This window comes from Cryptomeria japonica, chromosome 1, assembly GCF_030272615.1.
Source record: "Cryptomeria japonica chromosome 1, Sugi_1.0, whole genome shotgun sequence".
Classification (NCBI taxonomy): Eukaryota; Viridiplantae; Streptophyta; class Pinopsida; order Cupressales; family Cupressaceae; genus Cryptomeria; species Cryptomeria japonica.
In genome coordinates this window covers 3,678,122-3,704,727 of record NC_081405.1, presented here as the reverse complement: position 1 = coordinate 3,704,727, position 26,606 = coordinate 3,678,122, and the positions used below count along the sequence as shown (strand labels likewise).

Genomic DNA, 26,606 nt, shown 5'->3' with positions numbered 1-26,606 from the left:
GTCTTCTTAGTTATTAAGGAAAAACACACATTCTCATGTCTCAATCCATCCAGGAATTTTCTTCCATCTACCAAACAGATTCTAGTATTCGTACAAACTTCATTCTTCAAAGGTTCCTCCAAGGGTAACAAGATTTTCTTCATCCCATTGGCCACAATAATGTATGTATTCTTCCTCCCATCATGTACTCCTTGTCTATCAAACTGCCAAGGTCTACCCAGCAAAAGATGAAAAATATCCATAGGCATAATATCACACAAGACTTCATCATGATAATTCCCAATTTTCAATTTCACCGAACATTGTTCACTTACTAACAACTTATGTTCATCCTGAATCCATGCTATCTGATAAGGCTTAGGGTGTTTCAATCTCTCCAATTTCAACTTATTCACCATCTCTTCCAAAACAAGATTATCTAAACTACCACTATCAATAGCAACTTTACAACACTTACCAGATACCTTACATCTGGTCTTGAACAAATTCTTCCTCTGCAAGGGCTCTTCATCTCCTTTGGTATGACACAAAGCTCTCCTCACCACCAATAGTTCTTCATCTTTTCTTTTATTTTCTGATCCAGTGGGGGTTTCTTCCACCACTGCTGCTCTTCCAAAAGTTCTATCTTCTTACACTTGAATGCATAATGTCCTTCTCCTCCATACTTAAAGTAGGTTCCTTTGAATGTCATCTTGTCTTGTCTTCGAAAATTCTCATTCCGATAACCATCCGGTTCTCTCCTTCGGTAGAAATTTATATCATCCTTCTGATATGAATTACCTTCTTTTCTCACTTCCTCATCCTTGCTTTGATCTATATTGGTTCCTTTTCCTCTGGTATATCCTCTTCCTCCTTGAAATCTTCCTCCGGTAAACCTTCCACCTCTACCTCTCTGTCTCTGCTCATGTCTTTTGTTTAACTTCTCTTTTGCCTTTAGGGCATACTAGTAAGCCTCTTCAACACTCTCCAATTTGATCAAACAAAGTTCATCTTGTATAGACATCTGTAATAAATTCAAATATCTTGCAACTTGTTCAAATTTATCATTAATATGTCCAGATCTGATATTCAACTTGTAAAATGATTTGGTGTACTAGTCCCTCACACTAGATTCCTTTTGTCTAAAACTTTGCAATTTCCAAAACAAATCCACTTGATAATTCGTCGGCACAAACTTTTACTTCAACTTAGCAATCATCCAATCCCATGTCTTAATCTTCTCTTTACCTCTTCTTTGTCTATCAGCTTGCAAATTCTCCCACCAAAGAGATGCAGGACCTTTAAACCGGGTACAGGCATATTTCACCTTCCTCTCTTCTACAGTGTTTTCAAAATCAAAATACTTCTCTATCTCCAAGATCCAATCCATAAATTCATCTGAATCTAACTTCCCATCGTATTCCAGTGGGGTAAAATGAGGTTTAGTATTCGCCCTACTCAAAACCCTCAAAAACCTTTCCTCATCTAGATCAACCACCGATAGGTTTGCTTGTTATGTTGGGGCTTCTTATCCTTCATCTTAACTTACATCTTCAATATGTCAGCCTCTTCTCTAGGATTTCTCCACGGCTTTCAACTGAGTTGCTATACCTTGCAACATCTCCATCACAGTAGGGTCTGCATTCCCACACACTCCACCATTCCTATCTCATTTTCGTGCCATCGTTCATGCTAGTCCTCTATAGCTGCAGGTCAGATCCGCAATCTGCCACCCTACAACAAAATTTTAGGACACACAACCTCCAGAATGAACCTTCGCTCTCATACCACTTGAAGCTATCACTAGTGAGGAGGGACCTCAAAGAGATCAATCTGGACCGGTCAACAAGAGTAAACACAATAGAAACACAAAGGTATGATTGAGGCAATGCAAAACAAATTTTTTTATTGCATGAAAATTGATTACAAACAACCGATAACAACCTGGTTACAACATACTGGCCCACAAGCCTAGTAGAACATACAGAATAGGTCACAACCGAGACCTTGAATCTTGAGATCTATCTTCTATGCATAGTCTAACTACTTGATTCTCTGATTGATTGATTCTAATGTGCAATTATAATTATATATCGGTCCAAAGGATCCAGTGAGCCCAAAAGGGATCAAAACCTAATGAACTAGACCTAACGTGCAAAATATACAAGGTCGGCCTCCACTAAGAGATTCTTCCAAAAAATCCAAAGGATGAAACATAGATCATGGGAAAAGGTCAGCCACATGCCAAGGAACATTAGAATCAACACCCAAGGCTCCACAAGATTCAGAAGGGCTTACAGTAGATCACCAAAATAGGTCCAAGCAACCGGTAACAAAGGACTGTCAACCGATAACAGAAAATTGTCATGAAAACTGGTAGCAATATCATTCCGAAAAATGATCCAAATGTGATGCAGTCTAGAAGCAAGAAAGATGATCAAGTATTCAAGTAGAATCCAACTCCATAGGATCTGGTGAGCCAAAACCGGGACACACAGAAATGAAAATTGAAACTACAAACAGAAAGAAAAACAGAAAGGAAAATGTTTTTTTGGTTGATGCAAGATTGCTATGAACTAGGGATGCTCCTGTATCACATTCCCATCATGTATGATAACTCAAGTGCTATACATATATCAAAGAATCCAATCATGCAATCAAGGACCAAGCATATAGCCATCAAATATCACTTCTTGAGGGAAAAGGTTGTAGAAAAAGAGGTGAAAGTTGAATATGTGTGCATTGGTGAACAAGTAGCTGACATCTTCACTAAGCCACTGCCAAAAGACAATTTTAAATATCTGAGAGAAAAATTGGGGGTTATCCCACCTTCCTACAACACTTAAGTGTTTTATGTGCTCTATGGTTCAAGAGGAGCATACTGTCTTACACTTTTTATCCTTGAATCTCATGTTTGTCAGAGGGAGAGAAGAATATGTTTGAGTGTCAAAGGGGGATATCAATATTTTTGGTGTCAAAGGGGGAGAAGAATATGTTTGAGTGTGCTGTCTATCAGGCCCTTTGCCATTGTTGTCAAAGGGGGATAAATATTTGGCATTTTGACATCAATGCCAAAGGGGGAGATTGTTGGGAAATGTTGTCATTGATGTCAACTAGGTCAACTAGGTCAAGTAGTTGCAAATAGTAGAAGAACACATAACACAAAGGTTATCAACTGGATTGCAGAAGAATTGCATAACATGATGGTTATGTAGGTTATTGCTTTAGGGTGTGTATAACACAAAGGTTATGTATTATGCGGCCCATGTAGTTCCGCGTTATGAACTTGGTAGAAGCATGTGTGCCTGCAAGCATATGGTATAAGTGGCAGACCCTGCCATCCCGCAACAGTAATAGATGATGCTAAAGTTATCCCGTGGGTGCGTAAGATAAGAGTGTTGAGGGCCTCTCGCTATCTTGCAGTTGGATTTGCTGAAGGAAATGTAACCTTGTAGGTGCATAAGGGAATGGTGGGCCCCTGCCATTCTGTTGTTGGAACCCATGAGGAAAGGATGATCTCATGGGAACGTGGGAGAGGACATTTGGTTGCCCACTAATCTATAGTAGTAACAAGTAGATCAAAAGGCTTCCAGCTGGAACACAAGGAAATAAGTTTGATGCCTCTCGCTATTTTGCGACTTGCAGAGGTATTCAAAATGGCATTTAGCGAGTGTGCGTAAAAGGCATTTTGGTGTCCCGCCATTCTGCAACATGCAAAGAGGGAAGAAAAGAGACTCAACAGGTGCACGGGGTAATTGTGAGATATGCTAACCAAAGTAGACTGATTGTCCACATGGGCATTGACCAAGTTTGACCCACCAACGTGGCATGTACGGAGCAAAACAGAGGCCACTTTTTGATTAGATGAATCGTTAGTTTGCAAACCAATTTGGAGATTTTGACCAAGTTTGCAACCATATTTGCATGTCGATAAGGAAGATGACTTATGTGGCGGTTGGCCAGACTTGACCGAGCGACTTGGACATCGAAAATGAAGATATGTGGATTCCAGATGGGCAAAGAATGAAGCATGTATGCTAAAGTCGGTGACTATAGAGGCAAAGCATTTAAAAGGAGGATGTTGTTGATCCTTTCAGAGTAGAAGATGGAAAATGCATTAATGGCAAATTTTTTGTAGATGATTGGTGATTGACAAAAGCAAAATCAAATCTGTTAGACAAATTGAGCTGGCTAAAAATAACAACCAAGTACATAGAAGATTTAGAAATACAAAGAAGTGTCATTTAATGTAGATAGTCGATCCAAGAAAGAAAATGAAATCTTCTACAAAATAGGTCTAAAAGGGACAAAATAATTTAATTTTGAATGCATATTTGGAGGGAAAACATTCTTCGAGGAAGAGCTGATGTGCAGGGTAGCTAATGTGATTTGATCAAGGTAGTTGGTGAAGACAAAGATAGAGGTGGAAACAAAAGTACTGAACTAGATTTTGAAGTAGAGTTGATGAAAAGAGAGTGACCTGCTGCCAAGGGTAGTGAACAAAAAGGAAATTGTTGAAGTAGATAGTGAGATAATAGAAAGAAGAGATCATTCAGCAAGGTGAAGAAGAGATTAGAGTTCTGAGATAAGAGAAAGGAATAGAGAAAAATTTGTAGAGCAACAACCAAATAGTGAAGTGTGCAACAGAGAGGAAAGGTCCATAATAGGGCAGAAAATAGTTGTTGAGAAGCAAAAATAGCAAGGTAGTCACTCAGAGTAGAGTAGAGAAAGAGGATTAAACCAAACAGGGATAGTAGAATGCAATCGTGAAGAGAAGAGACCAACAACCAAACAGATTGCAGAGTTGAGGCAAATTACACAGTGAGTTATTTACACTGTGGGAGGCAGAGAAAGAAGATTGATTGAGCTGCAACCATAGAGCAATGTGCAGAGAGGAGTAGAGAACAAAAGGTTGATAAATGGGGTTGATAGTAGAAGAAAGAGTGCAGAGATCAGAGAACATAAGAAGAGATTGTTGTCAATTGACACTCATTGGATTCATTTTGTTATCATTGATGGCAACAAGATATGATGGAAGTCATAAACCAGCACTAGGAAGCATATACCGATAGATACTGACTTTGGAGCATTTAGGGCTACACCGACACCAACACCGACACTGGCATCAATAATTCTTTGGAAGCCAACATCAAGGAGGATTTACTTAAATTGTTTTGTAATTATTATTGTCAAGGCTGACATTTTTGTAAATGTATTGTAAGCTGACATAAGGCATATCATTTGTAATAGGTATATAGGTCAGTTTGATAGGTTATTTTTGAAAGAAAGCAAGATATATGATATGTGTGGATATAGGAGAATATAGCAGAATTGTTTGATGCAAAATATATGTATGGAGATCATTTTTGTATGCAAATTCTATATCATGCAATGATCTATAGATAGCTTGGAAATAATTCTTGGAGGAGAAGAGATACTAATAGCAGTTCAGAGTTTATGAATCATTACAGAGTAGAACCAAAATCATAACTCTATTTGGCATAGCAAATGCATTCTTGAGTTCATTTTTCAATAATTTAATTTGGTAGAAAGCTTGTAGTCAGTGAGGCTCTTTAGTGATGAGCAGTATGCTCTAGGCAGTGTGCCTTCCTGCAAGTGCAGGCCCCTATTATATGTAATATTTTTTCATATGACCAGTGAACTGATATTGTGGGTCACAAATCCCACCATGGTTTTTTCTCATTGAGGTTTTCCACATATAAATTCTGTGTGTTATGGTGTTCATTTATGTGGATGGTTTATTTGCTTCTTGTTACATGTTTATTTGTTTACCGGTATATATATGCATGGTCTAGAAAGTTAAAAACTGTTCATTCCAACAGAACAATGATTCACCCCCCCCCCCCCCCCTTAGTGTTCTTGGATCCCAACAATTGGTATCAGAGCTTGGTACCTCGAAAGAAGTTTAATAGCTTGAGGAAGATCTTGAAACCGAAATCTTTGAACATGGCTATGGAGAAGCAAATTGAGATGGCTCTTGAGGATTATGATGTTGAAAGGATGAAGAACTTGAAACTACAAGAAGAATTGAATTCTGCAAATGAATTCATTCTTATCCTGCAAGAAAGGTTATCATCTGCTCAAGCCAAGAGAAAAGAAATTTTGCAACAACCGGATGATGAGGAGAAAAATGCTCTTAAGGAACAATGTCAGAAACTAAGTCAAGCAAACCTTCTCATGAAGAATGAAATGCAAGATCTGACTATGAGGTTATCAAAAGATATCGAGGATAGAAAGAAGAAGGAAGATAATCTTGTTATATCTCTAAAGAACAAATTTGATGAATGTGGCAGACTGACTCATGAGAATAATCTGTTGAGAACTGATTTGGCACACTCCCAGAACAATGAACAAGAACTTGAAAGATAAGTAACCACTCTGAGAGATGATCTGACTACTGCAAGTGAGTATAAAGAAAAGTTTAGAATCAGTGCTTCATAGTTGGATGACTTATTGAAAAGACAAAGACAGATTGATGATTCTAGAGGACTTGGATTTGTACAAGGTGAATGCTCCAATACTGCAAATGAAGATCATACAACCGGTATGCAGAACTCATCAGAACAGAGGAAACCGGTAAGGCAATCTAATGCTTATAAATTCAATGGTAGATATTTAGTTTGCAATAAATCTGGGCATATGGCTAAACAATGTAGAAATAAGGCAAATCAAAACTACAATTTTGTTCCCGGTCAATGCACAACTGCAAGAAATATGGTCATAGATCAGAAGATTACAGAATGAATGTTAAATGTCATGCATGTGGAAAGTTTGGATATTTTTCTAATCATTGTAGGTCAAGAAATGATACCAGATATGTCAAATAATCTTAAAAGAACAATGTTACATGTTATGCATGCAACAAAATAGGTCATATTGCTAAGTATTGCAGAAGCAAGACTCAACCGGTTAATAATGATAAAGATAATGAGAAAGGAAAGAAGAAGGTAGATGAAATACAACAAGATCACACCAAGAGATGGGTTAGAAAATATGAAGAATCAAGTGGAGATGGATCTATACCGGTAACTCCACTGGTAGAACAGAGTATTCCTCCACCGACAGGAAATTCCACCGGTATTTGAGGCATAAGCCTTAGGGGTTGACAAATTCATTGCTAAATTTTTCATATTACCTCGAAAGAGACTTAAGGAGATCTGGATAATTGTGTTCATCATCGATGAAGGTTCACTCAACACATAACTACAAAACTGACATCCGTAGGGTTGTTGGTAAAGCATTTATTACAAAAAATTAGGATTTTATTCGATGATAAAAGAGGGTTAGTGAATTCATTTTCACTCATTGAGCATTCAAGCATTCAGAGTGAATTTAAGGCGAGTCAAGAGCGAGCAGAAGCATTGTGAAAAGATTTCGAGCAATTATCAATCTTTCACCGATATTTACTTTCAGGTATTTTTTGACATGGTATCTGGATCTTCAGCTCCTACTTTTATTGCAAATCCCACCATTGTCAAAATCAAGGATAGGTTAAGGCCAGTCTTTAAGGAGGTTCCAGAAATTGCTAAAAAGGAAGACTCCACAGGAGCATTTTCTAGAGTTCTTGACGACGTAATGTATGTTGAAGATGCGAGGGCATACATTCACTGCACCCTTGAGGACTTGGGCACTAAAGACATCAAAAGAATGTATCAATCCGTGATACTAGGTGACTTTGGAACCATCAAACTAGAAGTCAAAGCAATTGAGGATCTAGGGTTAACTGGTATTCTGTACATACTGGAATTCAAAGATGAAGTGACCAGATACATTATGAGCAAGGTTCATAATGAATTTATTTGGTAGATAGGCCTTCCATGATCATGAATGAGGCAATTCAAGCTATCACTGGTCTTGGTACCGATAGAGATGAGAAAATTTGGGGGTATTTTAAGACTTTTCAAGAAAACATGAGGAAAAGGGAGAGAATTTCAAAGAATATTATGGAGAAGTATTCCACTGATATCTGTTTCATGGTAAAAACTGATGAAACTCTTATGGAAGCAGTTGAACCTAGGAAAATATGGGTTACTAAGCTTGGATATGAGGTGGATGGTAGTATTTTTGAACTCTATGCAAAGATGCTATTAGATGCCCCATTAGATGATAAGACATAACATTTTGGTACAGCGGGAGAGAAGGCTCTTGAAGTGAAAACCAATTTTAACAGGAAGAGAAGAGAAAAGGAAATAGAAAAGATATTTGCATATGTACAAGATGTGCTTATAAGATAGACACTCATTTGGGCTCTAAATCAAAATAGGCTACTAAACCAACAAAAGTTGGTACTGCAGAAGTGAATAAGCCACAAGTTCACATTTCCCCTATCACTTCTCACTCCGATCCTGAGGATAATGAACCACTGGTAGAATAGAAGAAGGCAAATCCTAGGAGGAGACTTGTTAGAAAGGCAACTAAGCCTACTGCACCTCCACCACCGGCAAGGAAGCCTATGCAGAAGAGGAAACGAATCACACTGACAACCACAAGCAAAAAGCAAAAGGGTGATGCTACTGGAACCGGTAAGACCACAATGACTTGTGCTGAGCTTATTGATGAAATTACAAAAGATGGAATATTGAAAAATATATCTAAATATTACGTAGATTTAGAAGAGAATGAGCAAAGTGAATTAGAAGAGGCTATTTTGTTGTATATAGACATCTATAAGAAAGCCTTAATTAAAATTTTGAAGGAGACACCTTTATCCTTGTATAATAAACTTGAGGCTAGGAGACTTGACACTGTCAAGAGAGATAGGGAGATCAAAGAAGTTGCACCTTTGGAATTGTGTGGTACTATAAATAATGAGGAAATGAAAAGATGTATAAACACTGCAAATAGGACAATCTTCAATAGTAAATCCCGATAGATAAGCCTTATGATGGGGAAAGTAAATGAGGTGGTAAATGAGACAAGTAAGGGATGGACCAAACTCTTTTAAAAAAACCTAGACTTTCTCACATCTCAAGAAGAATTTGCAAGGGAAACATCTTCCACCAATCCTAACAAATCAAAAGGGAAAGGTATTTTGGGCAATTCAACTTTAGTTTTGACACAACCGAAAGTAACTATAGATACTCAAACACAACCGGCAACTAAGGAGAGTGTACAGTTTGTACTGACACAGACCATTTTTGAGCAAGGAAATGTACAGGATACTGGAAATTCTATGGATATTACTCCACCGACAGTAACCAACACTGCATCAAGTGGTGAAGCCACTGGTGCAATAGAGGTTGAGATGGACAAGGTAAAAGCCACTAAGTTCATATCAACAGGTAAAATTAATTCCCCGGCAAAGGTTTTGGCAATTGACACTTCTCAGGTTGAGAAGAAATTAGTCTCTGAGTTGAGTCCAACTGAATTAATGATGATGGCTACTCAAAAATTACTGAAGGAAGGTACTGTCGATAAAGGATTAATTGATCAATCAATCTTTGTATTACATAGATTATTACCTGACTATTAGATTGAAGATGGAGTAAGCCCCTTCGGTAAGCTCAAGACTCTAACATAGCACATATCCAACAATTTTCAATCTCTGAGGTAGATAGCAGACCGACAGGCTTTGGACAATTTCATAGCAAAAAAAAGAACAACTTTTGATCAGCTTATAGAAACATGGAAGAAGAAAATTAAGGAAAAACTTATCCCTATTGAGGTTTGTTTAAAACAATGTACAAATATCTACAAAGTGTGTTGTAACATAGAAAGTCTTACAACTAATGTAGATAGCAGATTGAAGGAGTTATATGATAAGATAACTAAACTTTCTAACTCTTTTGATGGATTGACTACACTAACCACATCTGTTGATGGACAAATTTTGTCCTTGGAGAACCAAATTTTTTCTTTTGAGAAGGAGAGAGATAAAATCATGAGAAGAGCAAGAAATCTAAGAGGATTGGTAAGTCCTAGACTAGATTCATTGGGTGTTCACAAGATAGAGTGCATGGATATGATATCTAAACCCACACTGATAGATATCCAAGAGAAAGAAACACTTTCCCACTTACTAAGTGGACTTGCATCTATTTCTGATACATTCAAATCCAGTTGGGATACATATCTTCAGTTATTGCAAAAGGCATACCCGAAAATCCTGAAGATGACTAAGCTCAAGTGAAACTAATAGTATTCTTTTACTCTTTCACCGGTCTTTGGCATTAATATCAAAGGGGGAGTATGTTCATATGTGAAAAATATCAGGGAAACACATTTTAGATGGAGTGTATTGCTCAGGGGGAGCATATCGACAGGGAATCCATTTTTCACATGAGTGTTGCCATCAATGCCAAAGGGGGAGATTGTTGGCAATTTACACTCATTGGAGTCATTTTGTTGTCATTGATGGCAACAAGATATGATGGAAGTCATAAACCAGCACTAGGAAGCATATACCGGCAGATACCGGCTTTGGAGCATTCAGGGCTACACTGACACCGACATCAATACTTCTTTGGAAGACGACATCAAGGAGGATTTACTTAAATCATTTTGTAATTATTATTGTCAAGGCCGACATTTTTGTAAATGTATTGTAAGCCAACATAAGGCATATCATTTGTAATAGGTATATAGGTCAGTCTGCTAGGTTAATTTTGAAAGAAAGCAAGATATATGATATGTGTGGATATAGGAGAATATAGCAGAATTATATGATGCAAAATATATGTATGGAGACCATTTTGTATGCAAATTCTATATCATGCAATGGTCTATAGATAGCTTGGAAAGCATTCCTAGAGGAGAAGAGATACCGGTAGCAATTCAGAGTTTATGAACCGGTACAAAGAAGAACTAGAACCAGAACTCTATTTGGCATAGCAAATGCATCTTGAGTTCATTTTCAGTAATTTACTTTGGCAAAAATATTGTAGTCAGTGAGGCTCTTTAGTGATGAGCAGTATGCTCTAGGCAGCGTGCCTTCCTGCAAGTGTAGGCCCCTATTATATATAATATCTTTTCATATGGCCAGTGAACTGATATTGTGGGTCACAAATACCACAGTGGTTTTTCCTCATTGAGATTTTCCACGTATAAATAATGTGTGTTATGGTGTTCATTTATGTGGATGGTTTATTTGCTTCTTGTTATATGTTTATTTATTTACCAATATATATATATTCATGGTCTAGAAAGTTAAAAATTGTTCATTCCGGCAAAACACTGATTCACCCCCCCCCCCCCCCTCTCAATGTTCTTGGATCCAAACAAAGATAAATAGAGAGCAGACAACAAAGATTGAATCTTAAGATCAGAGTGCAAAAAGGAGTCAAGTCAATCTCAAGTGTAGGAAATATTGTGAGTTACAAAATTTCTTTTGTAACAAGGTGCCTGAACTGTATTTCAATATTTGTTCATTGTATTCATCTGAGTAGGTGCTTTGATCAGGGGTTGGTGGTCCTTGGGGTTGGTGCCCACAAAGAAAGGGGTAGGTTCTCCTTTGAGTAGGTGCTCATAAAGATAGGGGTTGGTGCTCCTTTGGGTTGGTGCCCATAAACTTTAGGGGTTGGTGCTCCTTGGGTTGGTGACCTAAACATTGTAATCAGTTTTATTTCTGAGTTTGTATCAGAGTAGTAGACTCCATCAACATTTCTCACCGAGGTTTTTCCCCACCATGAGTTTTCCTCATATATCTTGTGTTATGAGCTTGTCTTGTGTGTGTGTTTTTAAATGTGTTTGATATCTCTACTCAAAGTTAAAAGATTTATGTCATTAGAGCTTAAATCATTTGGATAAGTTAATTTTTTTTTATTACCACTGATTCACCTCCCCTCTTAGTGGTCCATTGTGTTCCTTCACGAGAATCAAGGAAAGTGCTAATGGTTCCATCCTCTTTCTCTAAGATACTCATGGGAGGGAAATATATTAGGAGAGAGATCAACATCATGCTTAAAAAAATCATCCTTAGGAGGGATATTTAAAAGAAGTGTTAATAATCTCTTCTTGCACCAAAGTGTCCTCAAGGGTAGGAGGACCCTTTGGAGAGGGACAAAGTGACATACGGGAGGCTAAGCCACTATCACATCTATGAAATACATGCATCATGAAACTAATTAAATGAAAACATAATAAAAACAATTTTCTTTTTCAAATGATAACATATGTTAAATGTATTTTCCATGTTGTCTACAAATTCCTTTTTCTCTACACTCCTTTTAAATTTTGTATTGATGTTTGAGTTTCACTACTCCCCTAGGATACAGTCCACTCATAATTTTGACTGCTGTCCTACCTACACTTTTATTTACTGAATTATCATATGCAAAATCTGCTTGCAATAGAATCATGTCCCAATTTATCACCTTATCTCCTACTAGACATCTCATAGGTTTCTCAAACTCTTATTATCCACCTCAGTTTGTCCATTAGTTTGTGGATGAAATCTCAAACTAAAGTTCATGTCTAGCTTCATCTTCTTCTATAATATCCAAAAATATCATGTGAACTTGGTATCCCTATCTTAATGATACTCTTTGGTAAACCATACAATATGAAAATCTCTCTAAATAATAGGTTTGCAACATGTACATCTTCATGTGTCTTCAGAAGGAATGAAATGCACCATCTTCAAAAATTGATCACTACTACAAATATGGAATCATGTCCTCTCTATTTATTTGGTAGTCCTAATACAATAATCCTCCCAAGATGTTTCCAATACTATTAAAGGTTGGTACAATCCAATATGTTGATTGCTCCCTTGCTCTAGTACCACTTAATGTAGTCATGATAAGAGGGTCTAGTGATTGAACTTTCCAATAGCGTAGCCTAGAGTAACACCATGAAAATATCATGAACATAAAAAAGATTCTTATAGATTCAAAATAATAATTATAAAATAATTATTTTCCTACCACATGCAGATTACAAATTGGCTCATTAGCGGCCATAGGATTATTACAATCTCATATGAAAATACCAAAAACTATTAATAAGACTCCAACTCTTAACTCTAATTTCTGACCTTCTAAATTTCAAAAATTGATTTTCAATGAGGGGATCACCTATTAGTGTAATGGTGAGATGGTTGCATTGTTTGTGGTGCAACCTAGGTTCAAGTCCCTATTTGGACCAAAACAGTATGTTAATATACTGGTTTGATCCCACCTTGGTAGGAGAAATTGATGGCAGCTCATCTTGGAGGATGTACAGGTGATCTTGGTGGATGTGTGGACTGATTGACCATGCTTGATCCTTGCTGGGCTGGTGTGCTTGCAGACCTTGTACCTTGTAGGCGTGTGCTACTCACATATCCATTTTCTCATTGGAGTGTGCTGCTCGTGGAATTTTGTCAGACCCACACGGGTCTTTCATGCCTTACAGTTTTGTATCGGGCCCTCACGGGTCTTTTACCTCTACTGGTTTGTGGTCCCTATTGAGCTACCATGCTCATGGTTCTGCATGGTTGGTCTTGGAGATATAAGGTCGAGGAAGGCACCAAGGAGAGATAAGGGTGTAAGAATGCCGTAAAAATTGAGGATGAGGCCCCTCAACAATGTGGTCTCACTGGTTCATAGCTCTAGTCAAAAGCTATTACTGAGCAAAAAAAAACTGATTTTCAATGAATGCGAGGGATCCTTATGTTAGGATAATCGATGAACAACTGAGAGGGGGGGTGAATCAGTTGTTAACAAATTATGAAACTTTAAGCATACAAAATATTTTACTGGAATGCATAAACCAAATAACGAAATAGCAGATATATCAATTAAGCACAAACATAAATCATAAACCAAATACCATGCATCCACAACACATAACACCAAGATTTGTATGTGGAAAACCTCATAAAGGGAAAAAACATGGTGGGAATCCTACCCACAGTCAGATGATACTTCTGTAGTAAGTATGTGATTACAATAAGGGGCCTGCACATGTAGGAAGGCCAAAAGCCTAGAGTGCACTGCTCATCACGAAAGGAGCTTCACTGACTACAAAAGATATCCAGACTACAATTCGGAAATAAGAATGAATTGCAAGAATAACATCTCCTATGCCTGAGTATAGTTTCGGCTAAGCTCAATGCCAAAGGTGTTAAACCTCTTACACAAACCCAATTCGATCACCTATGATTGACCAAACCTTCTGCATATGATTATAACTTTATTTGCACACAGATAATCCCATAACCACAACCAATCAATGATCTACAAAGAGATCTTACATCATATTTATACCAACCTGAGACCTAAAAAATTAGGTCGGCCACCTAAAAGATAATACAATAAATCCATTACATAAACCCGCAAACTAATGATAATCCAAGTCGGCCTAAGACCGAAACAACATTAACCAAACAATAAATCCAACTGGTAACGCATTGGGAGCATCCACCAACACGCTACATAAACTGGTCCATAACCTAGCAGAATAAGACTAGACCTAAAATAGGTCACCATAAGCCAAATGAAATACCACCAATCAACTAGAACATGAGCATGATAACCATCAATATCCTGAAAAACCTTCTAGAAGTCGCACCAACACCACTTATCGAATCCATCAAAAGATCTTCAATAAAGCTATGTAGGTAGAACCCTTACCGATAACCATAAGGCTTACTAGAACATATGATAGCTTTCAGATCACCAAAACCCAAACCAATTGAATGTGACACACATCTAAACAACATGAATGACCGAACCAAACCAATTCCACCAATCAGAACATATTGGAGACAAATCTTCTGGTCATCATCAAAGTCCAACCACTCTACCAGAACCCGATAGACAACCAAAGAAGCTAGTGTTGACATCAATGCAACACATAATTAATTCCTCCAAATTGCCAACAATCTCCCCCTTTGGCATTGATGGCAATACTAGATGTGAAAAACATCCAAGTGCCAAGAAGTGCAAAACAAGTCTCCCCAAATGGAAGACATCCAACAAATGATATAATGAAGTTCTGAACCAAATAACCAAACCATAGACCAAACTCCCCCTATAACTAATATCTCTGTTAAGCTCTATTTTTCACATGTATATCTCTCCCCCTTTGACATCAATGCCAGAAATATGACATAAACATCAAAGAAAAATCATAAAACCTCTGAACCACATAGTTGACTACTCCCCCTGAGTAGTAGCACCAACTCATCAATCCAGAATGAATGATAGTTCTAATAATGCATACCAAACTGATACCAATCCCCATCACTCAAGTCTCAACCAGAGGGGAAGAGACCCTCAACCTGTCTCTAAAATACTCAAATGATTCCTTGGGAAAAAGGTTTAGTGAAGATATCTGCAATTTTCTCTTTAGTGTTCACATAAACCAATCTAACTTCATTTGCTTCCACCTTTTCCTTCAAAAAGTTATACTTGATTGATATGTGCTTTGTCTTAGAATGAAATACCAGATTCTTTGATATGTCAATATCAGCAGAGTTATCACAATGAATAAATACCAGTTCATTACAATCTACCCTTATATCCTTCAACATTTGCTTCATCCATAGAACTTGTGTACAACTAGTAGCAGCAACAACATACTCAGCTTCAATAGTAGATAAAGAAGTACATGAATGTTTCTTGTTGATCCATGAAACAAGTTTCTTTCCAAGAAAGAAAGCTCCAACGGATGTGCTTTTCCGGTCATCTATATCTCCAACCCAATCTGCATCTTTATTGAAACCAAGATTCAAAAGATATTTGTCCAATCTAGCATACCAAGCTCTAGGTCCTTGCTTCAATCCATATAAAGCTTTCCTTAATCTGCAAACCATGTTATTGTCATCTGAAAGTAAAAATCCATCAGGTTGTTCAATGTAGACATCCTCTTCAAGATCTCCATTTAGAAATGCACACTTAACATCCATCTGATAAACCATGTATTTCTTATGGGCAACATCAGCAAGAAATATTCTCACAACTTCAATCCTAGATATCGGAGCAAAAGTTTCATCATAATCAATTCATTCCTTCTGAGAATATCCTTTACATACCAATCTAGCCTTGTTACTCACAACTTGTCCATCTTCATTCAATTTATTCCTAAAAACCCATTTAGTGTCAATAACATTCTTATTTTTAGGTCAGGGAACTAAAGTCCATGTGTTGTTCTTTTCTATCTGATCCAATTCCTCTTTCATAGATTTCATCCAGCATTCATCCTTACATGCTTCATCTACTGATGCCAGTTCAATTTGAGAAATTAAACATACCTCTTCCGCTGCCAACCTTCTCCTTGTCATCACTCCTTTGCTTTTGTCTCCAATGATCTGATTTTCTGAATGATTCAACCTTACATACCTAGGAGTCTTCTGACTTTTTGTTTCTCTGCTCTAATCTTAAGTTACTATTGAATTTTCTGATACTGCTGGAGTAACTGGTTCAACATTTTGTTCTGGTATAGGTGTTAGCGGTTTAGTTATGATCATTTCCACATTCGATTCTCTCTCATAAGTTCTGATTTGACCTTTGTACTACTCATCCACCTTGACATTAGCGCTTTCCATAATTCTCTAGAATCTTTTGTTATAACATCTATATGCTTTGCGTACATTTGAATAACCAAGAAATATTCCTTAATCACATCTAGGATCAAACTTTCCAATGGAATCATCTCTTTTGATATAACATTTACTACCAAAGATTCTAAAATACTTAATTGTAGGTGTATGACCAAACCATAACTCATAAGGTGTCTTACTAGTGTCTCCTTTGATATGAACTCTGTTGAATGTGTACACCGCCGTGATCACAACTTCTCTCCAATAGATATGTGGCAAATTAGCTTCCATCATCATAGATCTAGCTGCATCCAAGATAGTTATGTTCTTTCTTTCCACAACACCATTCTGCTGAGGTGTCTGGGGTGCAGACAACTGTCTCCTTATCCCATGTTTCTCACAATAACTGTTAAATTCACCGGATGTGAATTCACCACCCTGATTAGATCTTAAGCATTTGATCTTCAATCCTATCTCTATCTCAACCATAGCCTTAAAGTTCTTGAATTTTTCAAAGGCTTCAAATTTATCCCTTAGAAAAGTAACCCACATAATTCTAGAGTAGTCATCAATGATTAGCATGAAATATCTATCACCCTGAAAACTTCTTATTCTAGCAGGACCACATAAATCAGTATGAACAAGATCAAGACCATCATTAGATTTGTCTCGTATACTCTTAAAAGAAGTTCTGACTTGCTTTCCCATTTGAAATTCCTTACATACCAGATTATGAGGCTTCACAATCTTAGGTATATCTATATCTGCCTTAGTTGAACTGATCTTTACAATGCAATCAAAATTCACATGACACAATCTCTTATGCCATAGCCAACTCTCATCAATATGTGAAATCAAACATGTCTTCTCACCAGAGTTCAAATGAAAGATGTTACCTCTAGTCTGAGTACCGGTTGCAATCTCCAATCCAGATCTGTTGATGATTTTGCATTTTCCATCCTTGAGCTGTAATTGAAATCCCTTATCCACCAACTGACCTACAGTCAAAAGATTATGCCTTAAAATTTCAACACAGTAAACATTATCAATGTTATGCTTACCATCCAATGATATAGTTCCTCTTCCTCTGATCATGCATTCTTTGTCATCTCCAAATCTGACCAAACCACCATCAAATTCTTGCAAAGATAAAAACTTCCTTTTATCTCCAGTCAAATGATGTGAACATCCATTGTCTATTACCCATTCATCTTTGTCTTCAACTTTAGCAGCAAGGGCCTTCTCTTCATTTTGAATGACAGGTTCCAAAGCATCTTCCTTGATAGCCAAGAATACCCATTGTTAGGATAACCGGTGAACAACTGAGAGGGGGGGGGGTGAATCAGTTGTTAATAGATTATGAAACTTTAAGAACACAAAACCTTTTACCGGAATGCATAAACCAAATACCGAAATAACAGATATATCAATTAAGCACAAACATAAATCATAAACCAAATACCATGCATCCACAACACATAACACCAAGATTTGTACGTGGAAAACCCGGTAAAGGGAAAAACCACGGTGGGAAGCCTACCCACAGTCAGATGATACTTCTCTAGTAAGTATGTGATTAAAATAAGGGGCCTACACATGGAGAAAGGGCAACAACCTAGAGCACACTACTCATCACAAAAGGAGCCTCATTGACTACAAAAGATATCCATACTACAATCCCGAAATAAGAATGAACTGCAATAATAGCATCTCCTATGCCTGAGTACAATTTCGGTTAAGGTCAATGTTGAAGGTCTTAAACCTCTTACACAACCCAATTCGATCACCTATGATTGACCAAACCTTCTACATATGATTACAACCATATTCGCACATAGATAATCCCATAACCACAACTGATCGATGATCTACTAAGAGATCTTACATCATATTTATACCAACCCGGGACCTAAATAATTGGGTTGGCCACCTAAAAGATAATACAATAAATCCATTACATAAACCCACAAACCAATAATAATCCAAGTTGGCCTAAGACCGAAACAACATTAACCAAACATCAAATCCAACTGGTAATGCATCGAGAGCATCCACCAACACGTTACATAAATTGGTCCATAACCTAGCAAAATAAGACTAGACCTAAAATAGGTCGCCATAAGCCAAATGAAATACCACCAATCAACTAGAACATGAACACGATAACCTTCAGCATCTTGAAAACCTTCTAGAAGCCGCACCAATACCACTTATCGAATCCATCAAAATATGTTCAATAAAGCTTTGTTAGTAGAACCCTTACCGGTAACCAAAAGGAATACTAGAACATATGATAGCTTCCGGATCACCAAATCCCAAACCAACTAAATGTGACACACAACTGAATAACATGAATGACCTCACCAAACCAATTCCACCAATCGGAACATAACAGAGACAAATCTCTTGATCATCATCAAAGTCCAACCACTCTACCAAAACCCGGTAGACAACCAAAGAATCTAGTGTTGACATTAATGACAAACATCAATGAAACACATAATCAATTCCTACAAATTGCCAACACCTTATATATTTGCTTTAAGCTTCAGAAATGATTTGTGTTAGTCACAAGGTGACCCAATGTTTGATGATCGATAAAAGATGTAGGATGGATTAAGCCCAACAATGAAGCTCCAATATATGACAAAATTGACTTCAATCCCAATAAAAGGTTTCTTTGGTCCCAATCTCCCCTATGGTGGGTCAAAATTGATGTTACAAGGTACAAAATAGTTTCACATGTACCACAGGTAATGAATTATATGGTCTAATTTACAGTACTAAAATCTATAGCTAGCAATATCTTCTAAAAATTTGATCCAAATATTTTGAAATATGAATATATTGTGCATGTGTTGCTATGGGTATCACATTCTGTGAGCTAAATTTGTGTAATGTTGTAAGGTTTCTTGGGATGCTCCTGCATAAAATTAATTTCCCATTTAATATTATATTTAAATGTGTATATAGGTAAAATACCTCCTTTTATAATAATCATATCTCCTATATGGTGTAGAAACATATTCATTATTTCACTTGCTTAGGACTAAACAAGTATGAATGTAATCCCTACATAATTAGCATAGCTATTTCATCTTTGTGGCCTCATGAAAGATAAGAGTAAAGATAGATAAACTTAAATTTGTAGCATCATAAATTGTATCCTTGTATAATTTACACCACCTTTTTGTGCCCCTACTTTAGCATGTCCCATCCTAGTTCTCTGCTAGGTCCATTTGGTCCTTTTTACCTCAAATTCAATGTCACCTAGTTGTACAATTGGGTGGACCCCATCCTAGGACTATGCCCTCCTAATTTCCTACTTGTCTGCCTTGTTTTGGGAGGACAAAGGTTCTTTGAGCGCCCTTGACTGGATTGGGGCGCTTGAGGTGCATGGTCCTCCTTAAACAGACCCTCATTCAAATGGATTAGTGCACTTTCCCTCCTCGATGGTTTTTGGTCTCCATGCCTCAATTTGACTATTGGAGATCAACCTAATCGATAAACTACTAAGGGAAACCTATATAGAGGCATCCTATCAATTCATTTACATAACATATACTGACCATAGCATTTGTGCATCCACATCAAGAATTCTTAAGCATTCAAGGTAGCATTTCATCCCACCATATATTATTCAAGCATCATAAATAAAATCACATCAATTTTTATGCAAGCATAACTTGTTCGTGTTTGAGTTTTGTATGTGAATTGCTATGTTATTGCATCAACAGTTGTGATCACATCTAAAGGGAATTGCATCATCATCATGCATCAATCACTTTAGACCTAAGGTATATCATCCAACATTTACTTTGAAATTTCTAATTTATATTTCAATTCAATTCAAGGTTAATTCTTAGATCAGGGTTTGACTTAGGAAACCCCCCATCAACAAACCCTCTTTCCTTCTTTCTGTGTGCAAGAAATTGCCTCAGGAGCCACGATTAGAGAATTCAACAAAAGAAAAGATGAGAATAAGATTCAACTTTTGAACACGGTCGCTCCACACCTCCTGGTCTCAAGAATTTTCATCAAATCTTTGAGAGGAGATTCTGTGTGTCATTCTGATCCAGAAAAGATTTAGTTTGTATGCATCTGACATTTGGAGGATCAGGTTGCTCAAAACCTCCCGATCATGACAATTCAACCCAAACTTTTTGATAGATGTTCCGATTTGTTTCCCATCCTTAGATTCAATTTTACAGCTCTGCATGACATTTGGAACTTACTACTACTGCTATTTTATATGAAATTCACATTATTTGTCTTGGATCTTCCATTACAATTCAAACCTAATTCAAATACAATTTCAACTTAAACAAGGAGGATTAATCTGATTTGTATCCAGTCCTTTTAGGTTTGGATCAATCATATTCAATATATCCTACTTAATGTGAGATGGACTCATGAAATTAGTGGCTTTATTAACCTAGTTGGTGAAGTCCTAATTTCACCAGCTCACAAAATTAATAATTTTATATCCAACTTCCTATCCTTTATCGACAAAACCCCCAACCCCTTCCACTCTCTTATTGCTAATACGTAAGAAAAAATAATATTACCTCTAAGACAGATACCTGGTTGTATATGTGTCTATTTTCTCAATATTAAATAACCAATTGTGAATTCATGTGATATGACATTACATATCTAGTGATGCTACTGGAGTATTAAAACACAAGCGTAACAAGTTAAATTAGATTGTAGATGTGTTTAAGAGTAGAATTTTTTTGTCGAAGATGACTTTGAACTAATGGGCATGGACATATGAAGGATTTTTATGTGTCAATTTTTAATTTTGAAGATGCTCGGAAATCATGTATGGAGCCATAATGATTTATCCCACAAAGTCCAATAGTGGAGAAAATTATTAGAGAGTTACATGGGGAGGTTACCTTAGAGTTGAGAAGACACGAGACATACTAAAGGAGAGTTATTAAGTTAGCCTAAATTGTGCATAGATGTGAATAAGTTTTTGGAGAGATACCCAATGTGATAGATTGTTAAGGGGGTGGATTAGAATACAGGTTGTATAAACAATTTCCTATGCTAGCACAAACCATGTGAGAACTTGTCCATGGACTTTGTTCTTTAATTGTCATGGAAGCATAGATAAAGAGTCCCCAATTTTTGTGATTGTTGATATGTTTTCAAAGATATCACCTTTAATTTTTTTTGTGAGAAAACTAATGATCCATTAAATGTGATGAATATATTCATCAATTAGGTAATGAATTATTGCATGGGTTGTCTTAGAGTATTATCTTAAATAGAGGCATAAATTTTCTCAATCATTTTCATTGAACATTATGGAAGAAGTTGGGCACACAATTTAGCTACAATTCAACACATCTATATATAGATGCAAAGTAGATTATTTTATCAATTGGATTCTTGGAAACATACTAAGATGTTTAGTGGGAGATAAGCCCATGAAATTGGAGTCCATATTGGCACATTGTGAAGGGGTTTCACAAACCTATTAAAGGTGTAAGGTGTTATAACATAGACATTGAATATTTCATGCAACATATGTAGGAGGGGATTGCATGGAGAATTCAAAAGATAGTTGAAGCCAAATATAATGCATACACATATGTGTGTTAGAGGGAGGAGACTTAAAGATAACTTATTCGTGGATTGATGAAATAACATAGATCCTTGATGAGTGGATTGATAAGAAGACCTAACAACATCAGTGTGCATGGAATATTTTTTTTTTGAGATGGACAAGGGGCTAGAAGAAAATTCATAGATCATTAAAGTTGTAGTAAGTCATCTTAGAAGGGTGAATATCACATTTGTACAATATTTTATGTGAGCATTGAGACACCTTTTTTTTTTTTTTTTTCATTTGTGGTGTTTAATGCAAGAGCATCTTAGGGGTTGGACAATCTTGCATCACCCAAAATAGTTTGAAGTTTGTGTTGTAATATTTTGTGTGTAGTTTTGTTTATGTAAGTTTAGGAGACTAATTAATGTACTTTGCTAGCACAAAGACCATTAGTTGTAAAAGTAATACAACATGGAGAATGCAAGATGAAGAGGACTCTTGCCTTTATAAAGGTATAGTTAACCTTGTAGAAATATGATCAATATGTCAAGTCTCTAAGGTTAGGAAAGTCATGTACTTTGATTGAGTCCACATGCATTAGAGTTTAAATTTGTTGAGGAGCCATTCTTTAGCCAACTAGTGAAAAATGGCAAAGATAATTTTTAGGTCATGTATAGGAATCTCTAGAGTGGTGAGAAGTGTTTTATGTGGCAATTAAAGGCAATTGTTAGCCAATTGTTCATTTGATCTGCTTACATTTTGTGTTAATAACACATTCAATGTGATCTTATCTCTTCTTAAATTTATAAAACATAAAGATGAATTAAATGTAATGAATAGTGTTCACAAGTTAACAAGAGGATCTTAGAAACTAAAAACCCAGATTAAGATAACAAATTGTATAATATTGTTATGTGACTAGGATTGCTATATAATTTTAATATATTCACAACATAATTAAAATTGTTTTACTTATATATTCATGCTTTTAGATTCTTGGCTTACTACATAAAAGGTTTCATGTTTATTGGCCAACCTCTCAATTCCTTTAAGTATGAAATTCAATTAATCTCCACAAGTAATTATGGAATTAGTTGGAAACACCACAAAGTCTTTGCAAGTAGGCTACATATTCATTAGTTAATTAGCATAGGTTAGTTGGGTTCCATCAAGTTTAGAGCGAACAGTAAGCTATATGTGGAAATCTTCTACAATTAATATAAATTGTTTGTTTTCACATTTCTTTATATTCTTCCTTGTTCTTGTTTCTTGTTTCTTTATTATATAATTCTAGGCATTTGTTAGCCAAATGTTCATTTAACCTACTTACATTTTGTGCTAATAACATATTCACCTTGATGTTATCTCTTCTTAAATATATAAAATACAAAGATGAATTAAATGTGGTGAATATTGTTCACAAGTTAACAAGAGGGTGTTAGGAACTAAATAACAAAGTAAGATAATAAATTGTATGATATTGTTATATGATAGGATTGCTATATAAATTTTATATGTTCACTAGATAATTGAAATCGTTTCACTTATATATACAAAAATACTGATTTCACATACAATAAATATACTAATGATAAATAAAATATTATTATTCCATTTTATTTAACATATCAAAATATTTATATATTTAATTTAATATTTTTAAACAATTTTTAAAAATTGTATTGATTTAGAAAAAATAAAAAGTTCAAACATAGAAATTCTTTCTTTCAAAGGACAAAAAAAAAATGCTCTGATTTGCGAATGCGTTACCTGTCACGTGCACTCATGTTTCATTCTAATTTTTAATGCACAACGTTATGGTAACCGGAAAAGGCTATTGCCTACCCGCAGCCAGAGGATACCCTGAAATTTTTACAAATGCTTAAAATTTTCCATACAAACAAGCTCTGCAATTATATAAACTACCTTGCAGCTGGTAAGCCATCACTGCCTCCAAATGGGCTTCCAATTTAAGCTTCGAAATCGTAAACTTGCATCCTAAGCAAAAACTACTGCAAGTAGTCAGATTAATGTTTAAAAAAATGCTCAAAAAGAACTTCACATTCCAAAAGCTCCAGATGTCAATTGTAGGCAGGCCTTAGCCTCAAACTTGTTATAATTATCAGAGAACACTCAAATTTCTTGCAGGTAGTATACTGTGAGCTTCAGCATTACCGATGAAGCAGGCGTTGGGAAAAAATGGTTAGCGTCCAAGAAATAGTGAGGTTTGATGGAGGATGTTACAGGAATCTGAAGCGTTGATGACATCTGCAGGAGGAATGAAGCCGTCCATGGAAAGCCCAGGCACATTGAACACAATGTCTTCTATAATCCATGTTTCTTCCATTCGAGTTTTTGTGTGGGCGGTGCTCACATCTCCAAATCTGAAGAGAGTGACAACTGACCTGCCCGAATGAGCAATCATCACCCCATCCACCGCTCTGTAATCTCCTATGCTGCTGGCTATGCTCGTTTCCCAGTACACTGCACCTGCCCCTACTGCTTGAATTCTTGTCAGGTGGGAATCCTCTATCAATACCAGAAGCCCTGTTCTCTGGCTGAAATAACCCAGCAGTACATGCTTTATCACCTCTGCAGCGCCGTCATTTCTCTCTGCTAAACTCGATGCAGTGGCTGCCAGCTTCAATATGAAGCACTCTTCTTCTCCAATTCTCCGTTCCCCTATGCATCGCCCATCTGCAAACAGCCTCGCAATTGAAATTGGATCCAACCCCTGATTCAAAATACAGATTTTTCAGATATAAAGCAAAAAAAATGAATTCTTTACCAACGCAGAAGCCAGATGTAATGTCTTTCAGGTTTAAAACGTTATGACTGGGAAGGGTATCATTAGTTGTTATAGCTTATTTTGTGTATCTATTTCATCTTGTATGCAAGGATCACAAAGTATTCATCTTAATTGAAATTTAATATATATATTCTATTATCTTTTAAGGGTCATATAATTTGTACAATTGATCCAGAATTTATGTACAAATTATACACTATTAATACCAATAAAGTTGTACAATTGACTTAACTTTCACTATTGACCTTAATTTAAAGAAACATTACAATCCTATGGCTGTAAAAGGGAAGTGAAAAGTTTGGACCTGGAGAGCGCGACGCAGGGGACGAACAGGGCCTTTGGCGAGGTGGGAGCCGAGCCAGGAGGTGTGCCGCCACACAATCTTACCGTTGCTGGCGGCGTGCACCTTACTTCCGCCCACCACCATCTCGACCGACCACATGTCGGGCATCATCTGCCAAAGCACGAAACACCCCGTCTGTGTGCCTTTCGATGAGTTTTTCATTATTTTGCTCTCACTTTCGCACTCCGTCGCCAACATTTTCACCCTCCCCATCGTGTACGAGCTTTTGATCGCATTCTGAAGCTTGGCGCACCCAGTTGCAGCAATGTACTGATGTACAATGTACTGCGCAGAGGACGCTTCCTGCCCAAGCCAAAACCATCATCAATAAAACTCATCATCACATATAAATCCATGGAGACATACACAACTGAAATTTGAAGAAAAAAAGAGGAAAAGAAAACTTTAAATCCATGGAGACATACATACTATGCACATGTCTTTGGTGGAGAGCTGGGGAAGAGGAGCATTAGAGAGGGGAACGGGAGCCAGAGGACAGCCCAGAACACCCAACAAGAGCCTGAGATCAGAACGCTTGTAGCCCAGCAATGGCTGCAATGTGCATCTTTCAAGCTGTTCTCTCATCCACGCTCTCACTAAATTCCAGGACTTTTCTTTCTTATGCTGGGTTTCTTCATCGTATGCATATTCGCTCAGACCCTCCATTAATGGAGCCAAGGTCTCTGACATAACAGGCCTCATGTACCACGCTCTCATCCCCATGGGTGCTACCTGTTTCTGCTTCTGCTGCCACTGCCTCCTCTTCATACTCATTCTCTTTCTGATTTATAAACACATCAAGTGCAACTTTCGCTTCTTAATAGACAGCCATGGCTTTCATTCTCAAGTCTGAATAACTCAAAGAAAATGAGCGCGAAGATTTCGTCCAAAGTTCTGCCGTCTCAATGAATGAATTGCAGTGACGGCGCCAGTAACAAGGAGAGTCGATTGCTGCAGGTTTCCAGTCGACAAATAGAAATTGAATACAAGAAGACAAATTAAATGAAAACAAAAAACGCTTGCGGGCAATGGAAGACGAGGAGGGGCCGGCATCACCAAACCAGGCCAAACTCGGGCTTATAAGATACTACCAAACCCTACTTCCCTACCAAGAATTCAACGGAAAAAGAAACACCAACTCCATCCCCTAAAACTTATCGCTTAACTTCCACTTGCTAATAAACAATTCGTCAACGCCTCACGTAACCAGCTAAGAAATTTGGAATGTGGTTCAACTAAAATAAGACTTCCCCATGTTTAGAAATCCAGGCTATGAAAAACATGCAAAAAGTGAAAATAAATCTTCATCAAATTTGATTTAGCGTTCTCTAAATTGGCCCCATATATACAACCATCAACTTCGATGGTACCGTAGGCGTTATAAAGAATGATTTCAGTTCACATGAGACCATACTAAAACCGACAGTTTTCC

General features: G+C 36.9%; 1 protein-coding gene across 1 annotated transcript; it reads right to left on the bottom strand.

The window, feature by feature from the left end:
- Nucleotides 1-23,810: 23,810 nt before the first annotated feature.
- LOC131036599 (uncharacterized) lies at nt 23,811-26,402 on the bottom strand. The gene is made up of 3 exons (XM_057968508.2): nt 25,604-26,402; nt 25,136-25,477; nt 23,811-24,756 (listed from the first exon to the last, which is right to left on the bottom strand). Exons 1-3 carry the CDS (start codon nt 25,946-25,948, stop codon nt 24,226-24,228), a joined length of 1,218 nt encoding a protein of 405 aa, XP_057824491.2. The 5' UTR covers nt 25,949-26,402; the 3' UTR covers nt 23,811-24,225.
- Nucleotides 26,403-26,606: the final 204 nt, after the last annotated feature.

Coding starts and splice junctions, on each gene's coding strand:
- LOC131036599 (XM_057968508.2), bottom strand. CDS start 25,948: ATGAGTATGAAGAGGAGGCAGTGGCAGCAGAAGCAGAAACAGGTAGCA. Junction 25,478..25,603: donor CCACCAAAGACATGTGCATA/GTATGTATGTCT, acceptor TGGCTTGGGCAG/GAAGCGTCCTCTGCGCAGTA. Junction 24,757..25,135: donor CCCTGCGTCGCGCTCTCCAG/GTCCAAACTTTT, acceptor ATTTTGAATCAG/GGGTTGGATCCAATTTCAAT.